Here is a 16386-nt window from a genome sequence, read left to right as displayed (position 1 = left end):
GGGCTCAGTGGAATCCTTGCTCCAGGTAGCACGCCGGGGGGAACCAATCACAGTTGGGTTATAGCAAAACATGCCTAAGACAGAGCAATGAATGGTTCTCAGATCTAGAACATAACAACAGACAAACTGGGTCAGACCAAAGGTCCATCTAGCCCAGTATCCTGTTTCCTGACAGTGGCTAGTGCCAGGTGCCCCAGAGGGAATGAATAGAACAGGGAATCATCAAGTGATCCATTCCCTGTCGCACATCACCTTTTTAATGTACCATATTATTACTGGTTTATAGAAATAAGGGGGGAAGGATAGCTCAGTGGTTTGAGCATTGGCCTGCTTAACCCAGGGCTGTGAGTTCAATCCTTGAGGGGGCCACTTAAGGATCTGGGGCAAAAATTGGTCCTGCTAGCAAAAGCAGGGGCTGGACTTGATGACCTTTCTAGGCCCCTTCCAGTTCTAGGAGATTGGTATTTCTCCAGTAATTAAAAAAAAAAAACACTTGACTGACATTAGTTATCTGGTTTCTTGAATATATTTGATAATGAACCAAAGTGGGTGAAGGGATTTACTACACAATTCATCAATACTAAGTAAAATTGTATTGGTTGCAATATAATTAAAGCAAATTAGAGAATGGGATCTATTGGAGTGGGTTTGTGCACATCACCAGATCCATACTTCCCCACCAGTCAACTTCACAGCACCAACCAGCCCCCTACTGGGTAAGTAGTTACCCTGTTAGGAGATGCAAAATCATTCTTTATCTCACTATGCTTCATACGCTCCAGCATCTTGTATCTTATAACCATGAGCCAGATCCAAAGTCCTTTGTCGTTAAGGAAAAGACTCTCAGTCCTTGACTACAAGGGGGTTTGTTTCAGGCCCCAGATAGGCAAAGGCATCAGTTATTTTCTCCACTTCTGCTATGGGTAGGATCCATGTCTCCCCTGCCCACTCGCACAATACACAATCATAGAATACATTCACATTTTACAATACAGCAATACAGATACACGTTCCCTGTCACCCATTCCCAGCTTCTGGCAAACAGAGGCTATGGACACCATCCCTGCCCTTCTTGGTTAACAGCCATTGATGGACTGTCCACCATGCATTTATTTAGTGTATTGGCTCCTTGAGTGTGTATTTTATTTTTTACCATGTGAGTTTTATTGCTTGTAAACATTTTGAAACAAAATAGTCGTGTGTGTGTGTGTGTGTGTGTGTGTGCGCGCGCGCGCTTTTCTGGATTTCCATTTTGCTTTCAGTGTACCATTGCCATGCCTGGTATAGACATAGTTTATAGGGGCACAGCCGAAGGCAGTGGCTGAAGAGAACAGAAGGTACGATTATCGATACATCAAGACATGTGCAGGGGAAAATCAAGGAAGAGATTTCAGACTTATTGGCTCTGATATCTTTGCTTTAACAGCAAGGAACTGCTACTTCTCTTTAAACATACACCTCTACCCCGATCAGGGGCGGCTCTAGGATTTCCGCTGCCCCAAGCACGGCGGGACGCCGCGGGAGGTGCTCTGGCGGTCGCCGGTCCCGCGGCTGTGGTGGACCTCCCGCAGACGTGCCTGCGGAGGGTCCGCTGGTCCCATGGCTCTGGTGGACCTCCCACAGGCATGCCTGCGGATGCTCCACTGAAGACGCGGGACCAGCAGACCCTCCGCAGGCATGCCTGCGGGAGGTCCACCGGAGCCGCCTGCCGCCCTCCCGCGGGACGCCGCCCCAAGCGCGTGCTTGGCGCGCTGGGGTCTGGAGCTGGCCCTGACCCCGATATAACGTTGTCCTCATGAGCCAAAAAATCTTACCGCATTATAGGTGAAACCGCGTTATATCGAACTTGCTTTGATCAGGGGCGGCTCCAGGCACCAGCACGCCAAGCGCGTGCTTGGAGCGGCAAGCCGCAGGGGGCACTCTGCTGGTGCCACGAGGGCGGCAGACAGGCTGCCTTCCGTGGCTTGCCTGCAGGGGGTCCGCTGGTCCCGCGGCTTCGAAGGACCTCCCACAGGCACGCTGCTGAAGGCAGCCTGCCTGCCGTGCTTGCGGGCGGCAAAATGCCTAGGCCGCCCCTGCCCAAGCCCTGCCCCCCCCAGCGCTGCACCACTGAAACACGCCCCCCCCCCAGCCTCACCCCGCCGAACTTGGGGCGGCAACTCCGGAGCGGGGTGTCACTTTCAAGGATTTGGCGGCAATTCGGCAGCGGGTCCCTCACTCCTGCTCGGAGCGAAGGACGTCCCGCTGAATTGCTGCAGATCGCCATCGCAGCTTTTTTTTTCTTTTTTTGGCTGCTTGGTGCGGCAAAACCCCTGGAGCCAGCCCTGGCTTTGATCCACCGGAGTGCTCAGGCCTGCCCCCCTGGAGCGCTGCTTTACTGTGTTATATCTGAATTCGTGTTATATTGGAGTAGAAGTGTATCTGTATTTTATTGCTCATAACATTTGGAGAAATAAACAATCTCTCTCTCTCTCTCTCTCTCTCTCTCTCTCTCTCTCTCACTCACTCACTCTCTCTGTATTTTAACTCATTCTGTCTATATATCTCTTTCTTTTTCTCCAGTTTTTCATTTTTCTCCAAGCACATTCTCCCTTCTGGATAAAAATGACTCCCTTCTTTCTCTTTTCATGAGTTTTCATTTTTATTTCACTTACATTTCTTTATATGCAGATGGATTCCAATCTCAGTTGCTCTTGTGTAAATCCACATGAAACTGATGCAACTGAACCTGGTGTAATTGTGTACAGGAAATTGCCGGTAGTGTGTGTTTAGGAGCGGTTGTGGTGGGGTCTTTTTTTTGGATGTTTGTTTCTCAGCCGCATCTATCAAATGGTGCAAATTTGTCTTTGAATCTGCTCTGATAGAGGACACCTGGATAGACCTTCATGCAAACCTCAGCCTCTTCGGTGTTTCAGTATGTGCCTTATGGGGTGTGTTTATACTGCATGTGGCAAGTGTAATTCCCTGCTCCGGCAAACCTGCACACTCTATCTTTGACTGAGCTTTGTGCTAAAAATAGCCTCCACAGCAGAGACTAGCTGCCCGAGCCCGATCTCATCTGATGAGATCCTAGGTACACACACAGGCAGCCATCCCAAGCCGCTGTATGTGCTGCCGTGTTCTCACTGCTAATTTTATCCTGCTAGCTTGATCCAAGCTAGTGCATGTCCGTCTACCCAAGCTGGGAATTACACCTCCTAGATGCAGGGCAGATGTACCCGTGGTTGAACTCTAAATATTTTTCATTTCCAAGCTATTGATTTTTTATGTCTTCTAGATTTCTTGATATGGCACCGATAGGATAAAGATATTTCAAACTCCCAGCCTAAAAGTCTTTCTTTAAAGTTCAAGAGAGATTCAAGGAGGTAGAAGCAACAAAGAATCCTGTGGCACCTTATAGACTAACAGATGTTTTGCAGCATGAGCTTTCGTGGGTGAATACCCACTTCTTTGGATGCAAGTGGTGGAAATTTCCAGGGGCAGGTTTATATATGCAAGCAAGAAGCAAGCTAGAGATAACGAGGTTAGTTCAATCAAGGAGGATGAGGCCCTGTTCTAGCAGTTGAGGTGTGAAAACCAAGGGAGGAGAAACTAGTTCTGTAATTGGCAAGCCATTCACAGTCTTTGTTTAATCCTGAGCTGATGGTGTCAAATTTGCAGATGAACTGGAGCTCAGCAGTTTCTCTTTGAAGTCTGGTCCTGAAGTTTTTTTGCTGCAGGATGGCCACCTTAAGATCTGCTATTGTGTGGCCAGAGAGGTTGAAGTGTTCTCCTACAGGTTTTTGTATATTGCCATTCCTAATATCTGATTTGTGTCCATTTATCCTTTTCCTTAGAGAAGGTAGAAGGCACATTACTGCAATTCAATAGGGTTCCATGCTCTTGGTTCACCTATATTGGAAGCTCAGCCTCTTAATTATATGAGTCTTCCTCTGTTTAGTGACAGCTTCACTTTTCCGGTAGAGAGATGCCGTGGTACGAGGTTACCCGCTCTTGGTTTCACCGAGTGTAATCGGCAGCACAGCCTGACTGTGTGCACTCCATCAACACTTAATGATTTTCTTCTTCTAGATACATATAATGGAAAAAGGAGAAGGAAGAAACCAAACACCCATCCTGGAATTCATCCTCCTAGGATTTGGGAATGTCCCTGAACTGCAGCCCCTTCTCTTCCTCGTGTTTCTAGTGATCTATGCTGTGACTGTGCTGGGGAACATCCTCATTCTTGTGCTAGTTGTGGCTGATCAGCACCTTCACACCCCCATGTACTTCTTCCTGGGGAACTTGTCCTTCCTGGAGATCTGCTACAGCTCCACCTTGCTACCCAGGCTGCTGGCCAGTCTCCTGACTGGGGACAGAACCATTTCTATTAAGGGCTGCTTTGTGCAAACATATTTCTTTGGTATCCTGACAGCTACAGAATCTCTGCTGCTAGCAGCAATGTCTTATGATCGGTATTTAGCGATATGCAATCCACTCCGCTATGCTGCTCTGATGAATGGCAGGATTTGTTGCCAGCTAGTCGCAGGGTCCTGGATAAGTAGCTTTCTAGCCTGCACCACAATAAATATTTTCTTGTTCAAATCAAAGTTTTGTGATTCAAAAGAAATTGACCATTTCTTTTGTGATTTTTCACCGGTGATAAAGCTGTCCTGTGGCGACACCCAGGCTGTGCAACTGCTGACATTTATTGTCTCTGCCATAGGGACATTTGTGCCCTGTCTACTGGTCCTGACATCCTACATTCGTATCATCGCCACCATCCTGAGAATCCCGTCCACCACAGGGAGACAAAAGGCCTTTTCCACCTGCTCCTCTCACCTCATTGTGGTTATAGTTTATTATGGGACGCTGATTACTGTCTATGTGGTTCCAACAGCCGACAGTCACAAGGTCCTACACAAACTAGTCTCTGTCTTCTACACAGTCCTGACTCCCATGATCAATCCTGTCATCTACAGCCTGAGAAACAAGGAGGTCAATGAGGCCCTGAGAAAAGCTATTCTTAAACTAGTTGCTTTCAGAAACAGGCATAGAACCTTAAACGACAATTTTTAGCATATAGTGAAATAGAGATGAACTGATATAATTTCTTAGACATGGCCCATCTGAGTCCTTGAGAACAGGATTTCCCCTCATTGACCTTACTTCAACTTTCTTTCGTTCGTTCTTTCTATCAATAAACCTTTAGATTTTAGATACTAAGGGATTGGCACCAGTGTGATTTTTGGGTAAGATCTAAGTTATATATTGACCTGGGTGTGTGGCTGGTCCTTTGGGATCAGAAGAACCCATTATTTGATGAGACTGGTTGTAAAGAACCACACACCTCTGAATCCAGTGGTTTTGGTGGTGATATGAGAACTGGAATGCCCCAGGAAACTGCTTTTATGGCTTATTGTTAGCCAGTGCAGTGAAACAGGAGTTTACTTTCCTTGCTGGTTTAGTAATATCCCATGGGGAATTAACCGCCAGGTTTGGGTTGTGTTTGCCCTATTTCTCAGCCGTTCGTCCTGGATTTGGTATCCCCAGTTGTGACCCACTGAGGCGCTGTTAGTGTCTCTCCAACGGAGCAGGGGCTAATGCAGAATGGGCTGGGCAAATAGGATCAATTGATGTAATGTACAGGCTGGGCCAGAAGCCGTGAGATCATCCTGGGAATCTGTTGCAGGAGGAGCTGATGTGGTGGGGAGGGAAATCAGAGACTGGTAGGACTGGAAGGGACCACGGGAGGGCCTGTAGTCCAGTTCCCGGCACTCATGGCAGGGCTAAGTGTTACCTAGACCATCCCTCACAGGAATTCGTTTTAGGCATCAGAGACCGACAAATACCTTCAGCGAGCGGGGAGGCGGCTGGGCATGGAGAGAAGATGCATCGTCAGGGCTGTGTTGTGATTACAGAGGTGAGGGGCCCTCGGCTAGGAATTAACAGTCCAGCTACTGCGGGTGGGTGTGTCACGGGCCCTGCTGTGTGACCCTGGGAAGTCATTTCCCCAGGCGGTGCCTCCCCTTCCCCTTTGTCTGTGCAGACTGTGAGCTCTTCAGGGCAGGGCCAGAAAGCAGGTGCCAAGGGCAGTGACCCCTTCTCGGCTGGGGAGTGAGGGCACTAATGTCATATTCACAATCACAGCAACTCCCATTTTCCCGTTATTCACACGAGGATCGATAATACATTTACTCCTGTAGGGAAAGGGGCTGAAACCTACTCAGGGTTATGTGTCAATGTGTGACATTTCATCTCCCGAGCTGGTGAATCTGGCAGGGTGATGGCACATCCAGGTCCTTTCTAGGGTTCTCTATTCTGTTCTACTCTAGTCTAGTCTAGTCTCTGCACGTTCCGATACAGAGGTTACCACAGCATCTGGGCGCCTCCCTGTGCATTGCTCTCACTCATCTTGCAGTTCCTATCACTGCGTGAGGTTTCACAAATTCCCATTTCCCTGTCCCAGCCCTATGCACAGTGACATCACCAGTTCTTCCAGCGAGGCTCAGTAGTGAACCCTGAGGTGTGAACGGCAGTGGAGTGGGAGGGAAACAGCGGGGGATGGGAGCACATGGTGAGAGTTGGTGTTTGCCGGTGATTTCGTTGTTTAACCCTTAGTCCTGCAATAGGAAGTGACAATGTTTTCACTGCTGTTCTGCAATATCAGGATATCGACTGCTTGTGTGAACGTTATGACACCTTCACTCTATTCCTGCTGTTGTCAGAGTGTTACCGGTGTGGTGCTCTGCTTTCTCCTTGTTGATATCACTCGGCTACATGCGTGAGTTCCCTCTGTGTGCTGCCCCAGCTCTGCAGATAGCTGACACAGCAGACCTGACGAGAACCCCCAATAACCACTGAGTCCAGTAAGATGCAAAGTCACGTCGACTAGGTTTATTGCGACCTCGGACACAATGGCAGTTCCCTGTAGGTTCCTTAGCCTAATTCAGGGCATACTACGAGAAAGCGCCTCTTGGCAATGGACTCAGCTCAGTCAGTGGCGGGACTTTCCACTGCCCCGTAGGCTAGACAAAGACACTGCCCCAGGGATGCATTCTTATACACAGGTACAAACAAGTTACACATCACTCCTGACGTATTGAGGGGCCACCCCTCTACGCAGCAAGGTTCAACCTTTCTATGTATTTAGGTGGCGCCTTCTACCTTGTATATGTTGGTTTGATCAAAACAACTCTATCCATCATATTACCCTTTTGCCACTGTCATTGGGATGGGCCAGCCTGTTCTTTATTATCTGTGTGGAATGTGAAAGTATGTGAATGTTCAGTACCTTTTAGGTAGGTATCAGCCCTTTCCTTGCCAGCTTCTGTGAGCAGGGCCTGCCTCTGGCTCACAGCTTAACTTTGCTTTATGTTAGCAAAGTCTTGACCATTACTTTAGTTCAGGCCTCAGGCCTCATACCGGGCCTCTGATACCAAGGTTTATATCTTAGGGCCTCCTCTTACTACACCTGCCTGTGTCCCTCTTAGGAAAACGAGAACATTAAATGTCCTGGATGTGTGTATAGAAACCGTTTCCCATTTTGGTACAGGTCCTGCTTTGCTCCGTGTCACTGTGTCTCTGGAGCAGTCTGCCACTGTTAGGGAGTGGAGCTGGAGGGAGAATTGGTTCTTGGAGGTGTGTGCAGAGATGGTGATTCGGCATTAGTTGCATATACATACCCCAATATATTCTAATCTAAGCCTTTCCCAGGAGCCTGCCGGATCCAGATCCAGTCATAACCGGAAGAAATGGTGACTGTAAACAGACACGGTGCAGGTCAGGGTAAGGTTGTCTCTGGGCTTCACCAAGCTCGGGCCGGACTGGACCAGCTGGATTTGGGACCGGGCACCTGCAAAGACAGGACACGTTACAGTTAAATCCTGACCTCTCTTCCTCGGGGTTTGGTCATTTCCCCCGAAATTCTCCTCCTGAATTACAGGGGGAGATAACGAATAAAACCAGAAGTGACATCACATTTTCAATTTTTTTTGAAAAAGGGGAAACATTAAATTCACTTCAGCCCCTGGACAGGCGGGTCCCCATAAGAACCCAGGAGCTGCTATTTAAACGGAGGCCCTGGCCGGGAGATTTTCATAAACATCAGACACTCCGACCTCACCCTTGAAAAGGAGATGGAACCAGGGCCGGCTCTTGGTTTTTTGCCGCCCCAAGCAAAAAGATTTTTGGCTGCCCCCAACCCCAGTCCTGGGTTCTCACCCCCTCCCGATTACACCCCCACTCCCCCGCCACCCCAGCCCAGTGCTCTCTCTTTCTTCCCCCAACCCACACCCCCTGCCACCCTAGCACTGGGCTCCCTGGTACCAGTGCTGACTCTGCCTGCTACCCCCTCGCCTCCAGCTGGTCCGGCGCTGGCAGGGTCTGGGTAAACCCTCAGCCCAGGGTCCTTCTAGCCAGGGCTCCTGCCTCCAGGACTGTCCAGGACCCAGGAGGGCAGAGCCGGGGACCGCTCCGGCAGGGGGCTGAGGAGCCGGGGCATGGTAGCCCCAGAGGGAGCGGAGACCTGGAGAGAGGGACACAGGCCCGCAGGGCAGCGCCCCGCCCTCTATGGCCCCGCTGCTGCTCCTGCTTCTCGCCGCTCTGCCGCAGTCCCTGGGTGGCTCGGGCTGCTTCACCCAGCCCCGGCTGTGACGCTGGGGGGTGGCCACTCTGTGTCACCTGCAGGCAGCTCCATGTGCCCCACAGGACGGCTCCCAACCTGAGTGTCCCACGCTTGGAGCCTGCCCGGCCCAGCCACAAGGTGTGGGTGCTGCTCCCCCTTGGCACGAACCACAGCAGCCCCAGGGCTCTGCCATCGCACGACTTGGTGGTGCTGCTGCTGCCAGGGCCGGCTCTAGGCTTTTGCTGCCCGAAGCAAAAAAAAACAAAAACAGATGGCCAGAATGCTGCCCCTGAAAATGTGCCGCCCCAAGCATGTGCTTGGTTTTCTGGTGCCTAGAGCCAGCCCTGGTGGCCAGTGGTGTCCTAGTGGGGGATAGCTGTGGTCACTCCATTAGAGTGAGCTGCAAAGAATGGAGCAGACAATCCCCATAAAGTGGGTGGATATTCCAATACTTATAACTTCACATACAAAAATGATACATGCATACAGATAGCACAGTCATAACCAGCAATTCATAACCTTTTCATAGACACCTCATTAGACAACCTTTGTACAATATTTGCTGCAAATATATAACAGTGGTTGCAACAATGAAGAGGACTCAGAGGGTCCCTTATTCTGTGCTGTGAAGCGCCTGGGCTGGGGGATCATGTCTGTGCTTTTACCTAAGGGAGAAATAAAATGATCTCAAATCCCAAGACATCCTTCCCTGGCCTGCTAGAGCGTGTCCTGGGGTCAGGGAAAAGCTTCCCTTATTCCTCCTTGCCTTTGGGTTAGACCAGGGGTGGGAAAACTATGTCCCGCTTTGGATCTGGCCCATGGGATTGCCACCCCCTGGCGCCACGGGTCTCTTGCTGCTCCCAGAAGCAGCCGGCATCACGTCCCTGCAGCCCCTGAGGAAGGATGGGCAGAGGGCTCTGCACACTGTCCTCACCTGCAGGCACCAACCCCCACAACTGTCATTGGCCAGGAATGGGGGACCGTGGCCAATGGGAGCTTTGGGGGAGGTACCCACAGGTGAGGGCAGCGTGCGGAACCCTCTGCCCCCTCCCGCCCTGGGGCCGCAGGGACATGGTGCCAGCTGCTGCCAGGAGTGGTGCGAGACCAGGGCAGGCAGGCAGGGAGCCTGCCTTAGCCCCGGTGCACGCCGCTGCCACTCCAGAGCCACTCCAGGTAAGTGGCACTGGGCAGGAGCCTGCACCCTGCACCCCTCCTGCACCCAAACCCTCTGCCTAGAGTCCCCTCCCACATCCCTCCCTCTGCTGTGAGCCCCCTCCCCCTGCTCTGAGCCCCCACCTGCACCCAACCCCCTGCCCTGTGCCCCCTTGTACACCCCACACCCCTCCTCCACCCCAACCCCTTGCCCTGAGCCCCTTCCCGCACACTGCACCCCTCCTGAACCCCAGTCCCCTGCTCCAGCCTTACATTCATGGCCCTGCATGCAATTTCCCCACCCAGGTGTGGCCCTTGGGCCAAAAAGTTTGCCCACTCCTGGGTTAGACTGTGAGAGACACGAGTATTTGGCAGCATTCGGACTCACTCCTGTTGCCATTAATATTCCCGCATCCGTTCACACACATCCTTAAGAAAGCGACACTGGGGCCAAATCACAGTCTGGGCTGGATTGGTTTTGAATGAGAGAGCTGCCTCAATCTATGAGTTTTCTCTCAAAATCCCGGCACTGTGTGTTACAGTGCGACCGAGTGTCGTTGAAGGGAGAATGAGCCTAGCTGCACGGACACTGTGGAGTGATGGGCAATCGGGAATATTATCGGGCAATTAGAGACCTAAAACCTGACTTTGTTCCTGGCCTGGTGGCACTTTCCATCTGCAGCCCCCACGCGACACCTGGGCACACGGCCTCCCTTGGCCTGGCACAGTGTGTTTTCGGGCTCTGTCTGAGTCCCAGAGACAATGAAGACTGGCTTGTTTAGAATAGTGGGAGTCCTGACATTTAACACTGAGGTGGCGCCTAATGTAGGGTGGGACTTTCACAGAAGGCTGAGCGAGTCCAGTGACCCCATCGTAGCGCCCTTAGTCACAGGACTGTCCCCAATGCCCTGAGTGCCAAGAGTGGGCTGAGACTGAGTGATGGCATCACGGTCCGAGGGGCGGGGTCTCTTATCTCCATGGTGACTCTGTCACATTGAGGCACTTTACTGTGGGTCGGGATGTCTCAGCTCCCGCCACTGACACCCGCGGAGAGTCCGGGCGGTGATTGCCCATGTCAGTGGGGTGAAAACAATCCACGAGCCGCTTGGGAAAGTCCCGGCGGTGCCACATCCCCAGGCCCAGCGGAGTGGGGTTTGTTCAGGCGCTGGGTGATCCCTGCCGACAGCCCCGCCCGGACTCTGAAAGGCCCATTTCCATATCCAGCCTCCAGCTCTCCATGCCTCAGTCTCCCCGCTCTGACCCAGGGGCTGGGATAGTTCCCGGCCTCCCGGCGGCGCTGTGGGGAGAAAGGCGATAACCGCGTGTGAAGGGCCGAGATGCCCCGGTGAGGGGCCCCCACACGGGTTATAATGAACTAATCACCTTCCGCTGCGTTAATGCGCTAAACGTCCCAGTTTGCTGAAAGGGCCAGAGCCTCCCTGGTGTAAATCCGGAGTAACTCGCGTCTGGCGGAAGCAGCTGCGGTGACTTTACACCAGGGGAGGATTTGGCCCCATGAGAAATTCGCTCCATCCGTTGGGTCTGATGCGAACCCCAATGCGCTTGTCCCGTTTACACTGACAGACGCTGTCCTGTGAGCAGGGGCGGCTCTAGCGATTTCGCCGCCCGAAGTAGGGCGGCACGCCGCGGGGGGCGCTCTGCCGGTTGCCGGTCCTACGGCTCCGGTGGACCTCCCGCAGACGTGCCTGCCGATGTTCCACCGAAGCCGCGGGACCAGCATGCTGGGGTCTGCAGCCGGCCCTGCCTGTGAGTCTGACACAGAGACAGGCCCCGGGAGAGCCAACGTGCCAGGTCAGCGAGGGGAGAGCGACTCAGAACAGGACTCACTCCGGATTGGGGTTCACAGATGAAGCGAGAGATCTCTGCGCCGCAGGGCCAGCGAGGCTCTAGGCCGGAAGGGGAGACACATTGCCCGGTAACGGAAGGGTTAAAACTGCCGGGAGGTTTGTGTTACATTCACCCGGGTGCCGGGTCTCCTGTCCCAGCCCGGAGCGGTGTGTGTGTCACTGCTGCCCCCGCGCGGCTGCCGGGAGAAGCGCGATTCCGCAGCCTGGGTTTTTGTATGATCACAAACCGGTTTCGTGTCACTGTGTCTCTCGCACAGTAATAGCGGGCGGTGTCCTCGGGCTTCAGGCCGGTCATTTGCAGATACAGCTCACTCTTGGGATTATCCCGGGAGATGGTGAATCGGCCTTTCACTGAATCAGGGTAGTATGTACTACTCCCATCAGTGCTTATAAAAGCGACCCATTCTAGTCCCTTGCCAGGAGCCTGTCGGACCCAGTCCATATTGTAGCTGCTGAAGGTGAACCCGGAGGCTTTGCAGGAGAGGCGGAGAGAGTCTCCGGGCTTTTTCACATCCCCTCCGGACTCCACCAGCTGCACCTGGGACCGGACACCTGAGAACAAAGAAAGGCCATTAATATCGGTATAAAAACAGCGGTAACACAATATTCTTCTAACTCTGCCCGTTATTCAGAGGAAGAAAATACCTTCCAAAGCTGCTACGGCGAAAATTACAAGATGCAAAAATCCCATTTTCCCTTGTGCTGGAGGGGAAAGTTCTCAGGGACTGGCTGGTCACTGCACAGACCCAGGGGCTGCGGATTGTGTCTCCAGGTGCAGCCTGGGCAGAGGGAGGCACAGATTTAAACAGGAAACTGGCTCCCTCATTTGCATGTCCTTGCTTTATAAGAGACACACACTCCTGCTGCCAGTGATCTGAGTGACTCGCCGCAGGGCTCCGGGTGCGGGAATCAGACTGTCCCGTCCTGTGTGTCTGTGAAGCACCGGGCACGGGGCACTGGGGTCCTGCTGACATACCTCCCTGTATGTGTGTGTGGGGGAGGGTGTTGTGTGAAGTGATCATCCCAGAGAGCCCACAGGCCCTCCTTTTATATGGCAACCCCACCAGGCATTGCTTGCCATGGGAAAGGGGGCCAGCAGTTTGAAAGCATTGAAATGAATGTAGAAGAAGCAGAACCCCACGGCTGCCAGCAACCTGAATTCTGTTGCCTGGCAGTGTGTGGTGGCTTACTCACACCAAAGTGGCAGGCACTTCAGTATAAGAGGCAAAATGCTAACTTTTACAGAAATAATATAGTGCTGTGTACAAGGGCGGCTCCAGGCACCAGCAAAGCATGCACCTACTTGGGGCAGCCCATTTGCAGGGGCGGCAGGGATCCAGCCTGGGAGCTGAGCCCCAACAGGGGGCTCTGGGAGCTGTAGTTCCTTGGTTAGCTCCCTGCCTATAGAGCCAGCCCTGGAGCAGGGAAAGAACTACATTTCCCAGCATTCCCTTGGCCACTACTAACTGGAAAGGAAGGAGGGGGACCTCATGCGGCAGCGTGCTGTGAGTGGAAAGTTGCACTGTGAATGGTAGGGAGACCATATTTTAACATTAAAAAAAACAGGACACTCCACGGGGAGGGAAGCCCCACCCTGCCAGCATCCACTCCCTCTGACTGCCCCCACAGAAACCCCAACCCATCCAACCCCCTTCGCTCCCTGTCCCCCTGATCACTCCCTCCCTGGACCCCTGCCCCTAACTGCCCCCCAGGACCTCACCCCCTATCTAAGCGCCACTGGTTCTTGTCCCCTGATTGCTCTCTTCTGAGACCCCCCCAAACTTCCCCCCTTGGACCCTGCCCCCTACCTGTCCCCTGACAAACCCCTAGGACTCCCACGCCAATCCAACTGCTGCCTGTCCCCTGACTGCCCCCAAACCCCTGACCCATCTACCCCCTTCTCCCTGCCCGTGACTGCCCCTGAACCTCTGCCTCATCCAACCCCTGGCTCCCTTTCCCTTGACTGCCCCCTGGAACCTCCTACCCCTTGTCCATCTCCCCAGCCCCCTTACCGTGCCACTCAGACCAGCGTGTCTGGCTCCGTGCAGCGCCAGACACGCTGCTGCATACATGCTGCTGTGCTCCCCCGTGGAGCCACAGCCCCCTCCCCAGCACCTGCCTTCCAGATTTGAGCACCTAAAAATTCAGGAGCTCAATTTGGGCAGCTATTACTTCTTTTCTCCCAAATCAAATATATTCATCCACTGTAACTTGCTGTAGAAAAAGTAGGATACAATTGAGCAAGAAACGCTTCTCAGTGGTTATTAGGACTGGAATTGTTATTTTCAACAGCCAATGCCTTTTTTGTTTGTTTGCTTGTTTGTTTGTTTGCTTAAAAGGAAGACAGTGATATTGCATTGGCAGATTCCCCATAGAAAGAAAGAGTGGAACAAAGGAATAACAAAGGCACCTCAGCTTTTCCTCATGTATGTAGGACAGTCTTATAATATGCATCCAGATATCGTCCAATCACACAAACTGAAAATTGTTCCACTTTACTGCAGTTCTGTAACCATATGGAGACAAATCCTGCCTGTGTTCTCTGCACATCTAAAATTCCTGCTGAATTACCTGCCCTGGGAGCGAGTTACCAGTGTCCCAGGGCTGCGGCAGAAGGAGGGTGCAGGTGGTGGGGCTGGAGAGAACCCAGAGCTGGGGCAGCAGGAGGTGTGTGTGGGGGGCAATGGTGGGGGGAAGGGGAGATCCCAGAGCTGGCAGGGGGTGTGGGTGGGGGAGAGAGCCCAGGGCTGGGGCAGCAGGGCGTTGCGGCGAGGAGCCCAGGGCTGGGACGGAGGGCAGCCAAAAATGTTTTTGCTTGGGGTGGCAAAAAACCTAGAGCTGGCCTTGAGTGTATAAGGCATGGATAGCAGGGTCTGAGCTGACTCCGGCAGGAAGGATTTTGCATGAGCGCTCGGTTGCTCCGTGTCACTGTGCCGTCTAGCGCAGTAATAGGTGGCGGTGTCCGCAGCTTTCATCTTGTTCAGCTGCAAATAGACTTGACCTTTAGAGCTGTCTCTGGTGATGCTGATTCGATCTTTGATACCCGCGCTGTAGTCAGTTGATCCACTGCTCCAGATCACTCCCAACCACTCCAGCCTCTTTCCAGGAGGCTGCCGGATCCAGCTCCAAGCGTTGCCATCAACAGAGGTACCGTAAACAGCACAAGTAAGTTTGGCAGACTCCGTGGGCTTCACCTGCTCTGTTCCCCACTGCTCCAGCCGGATTTCTGAGAGAACACCTGCAACAGACGAAGAAAACCAATTAGATCCCCGTTATATTTGCTTATGGATACGTGCCTTCCAACATCCCCAAAGGAGGAGGAGTTGAGCCCCTGGATTTAAACTGAACACGCATTGAAGCACATTTTAACCAGCAGCATTTGGGTAAAGCACATTGAGCTAGATTTTCAAAAATATTTAGGCACCTAAAGATGCAAACGGGGACCTAGAGATTAGACATATAATTGCCATTGACAGTCAGTGGGAGTTACTGGCATGTAACCTGCTGGATACAGGTTTAAAATTAAGCAGCTGGTTAAATATGTTGCTGTATTCTACCCAGAATGCCCAGCGGCTACCAGGATGGAACTCTAAAAAAGCCAACAAAGCAGCAACCACTTACATGGTGGGACAGCTAAAAGAGAAAGGAAAATAAGCAGAGAACTCATCGTATTTTGTGAAGGGGGCGGATATCAGTCACAAACGGTCAGCTCAGATTCTGGTTTGTGACAGTGAAAAAAATCCAGGGCGCTTGTATTTGAACAGCAGAGTTGGTTCAGTGATTTGCATGGCGGTGGCGCACAGAGGGGATAAGAGAGGCAAAGGGGGCGGGGGAGCTGTAGTTAGGTGAGGAGGCCCCTTGGGCTATGTCTAAACCTTACAGCGGGCAGAGAAATAATTTCGATGCATGGGGGGGACCCTCTTTCTGCTCCCCAGACTGACCAACACTGGTGGGGATTAGCAATAATATTATACGGGGACAGGTGCTTAGAGCATAGAGCAAATAACGCACTCTATCCCCACCGCCTTGCTGGAGTCTATTGTGTTTATTAAAAAAATAACCAGGAGCCCTGTGGCACCTTGAAGACTAACACATTTATTTGGGCACCAGCTTCCCTGGGCTGGAAACCACTTCGTCAAATGCAACCGACGTTTGTTGTTGATTTTTGCTGAAACAGAGTAACACACCTACCCCTCTGAATATTGTATTTATTGTAACCCACACACTCCCTTTCCCCGAAATGGCTGTGTTAGTAAGTATCTGTTACCTACTCGCTATACATATCCAGCATTATTATTATTATTATTATTATTTATTATTGACATCAGTTTTAGGCATTTCGGGGGAAATAAGGAATCAATATATTCCTCTCTTCTGACCTCCTGTATAACACAGGGCAGGGAATTTCTCCAAATGATTCCCACATCAAGCCTAGACTTCTCTTCCTGCTAGTCATGTCTTTTATAAAGAGAAGTCCAGTCTTAGTGGTTGAGCGCTAATTAACTAAATAAGGGTTGGTTTATTTTTCACCTTCCAGTATTTGCCATGGTGTCTACTGCCTTGTCCTCCCTCCCACAGTAATATGTGGCGGTGTCTGTTGTGATCAGCGAGCTCAGCTGCATGTAGAACTCATTCTTGCTGATGTCTCTGGAGATGGTGGCTCTGTCTCTGACAGAAGGGGCATAGACGACTTCGCCATTAAAGTTAATGCCTCCCAGCCATTCTAGCCTCTTTCTTGGAGGGTGCCGAATCCAGCTCCAG

The 16386-nt window shown here is 51.9% G+C and overlaps 2 protein-coding genes across 2 annotated transcripts; one reads left to right on the top strand and one right to left on the bottom strand.

Moving 5' to 3' along the window:
• Positions 1 to 4080: 4080 nt before the first annotated feature.
• On the top strand, positions 4081 to 5058 carry LOC120380438 (olfactory receptor 1009-like). Its single transcript, XM_039498192.1, has one exon. The coding sequence runs from the start codon at positions 4081 to 4083 to the stop codon at positions 5056 to 5058; it is 978 nt and encodes a 325-aa protein (XP_039354126.1).
• Positions 5059 to 11571: 6513 nt separating this feature from the next.
• On the bottom strand, positions 11572 to 15339 carry LOC120380800. The gene is made up of 3 exons (XM_039498714.1): positions 15247 to 15339; positions 14509 to 14863; positions 11572 to 12242 (listed from the first exon to the last, which is right to left on the bottom strand). The coding sequence occupies exons 1-3, from the start codon at positions 15290 to 15292 to the stop codon at positions 11735 to 11737; spliced, it is 909 nt and encodes a 302-aa protein (XP_039354648.1). The 5' UTR covers positions 15293 to 15339; the 3' UTR covers positions 11572 to 11734.
• Between the last annotated feature and the right edge of the window lie 1047 nt (positions 15340 to 16386).

This window comes from Mauremys reevesii, linkage group 13 (genome assembly GCF_016161935.1).
Source record: "Mauremys reevesii isolate NIE-2019 linkage group 13, ASM1616193v1, whole genome shotgun sequence".
Taxonomy (NCBI): domain Eukaryota; kingdom Metazoa; phylum Chordata; order Testudines; family Geoemydidae; genus Mauremys; species Mauremys reevesii.
The sequence above is the reverse complement of the archived record's forward strand: the minus strand, read 5'-3'. Positions and strand labels throughout refer to the sequence as shown.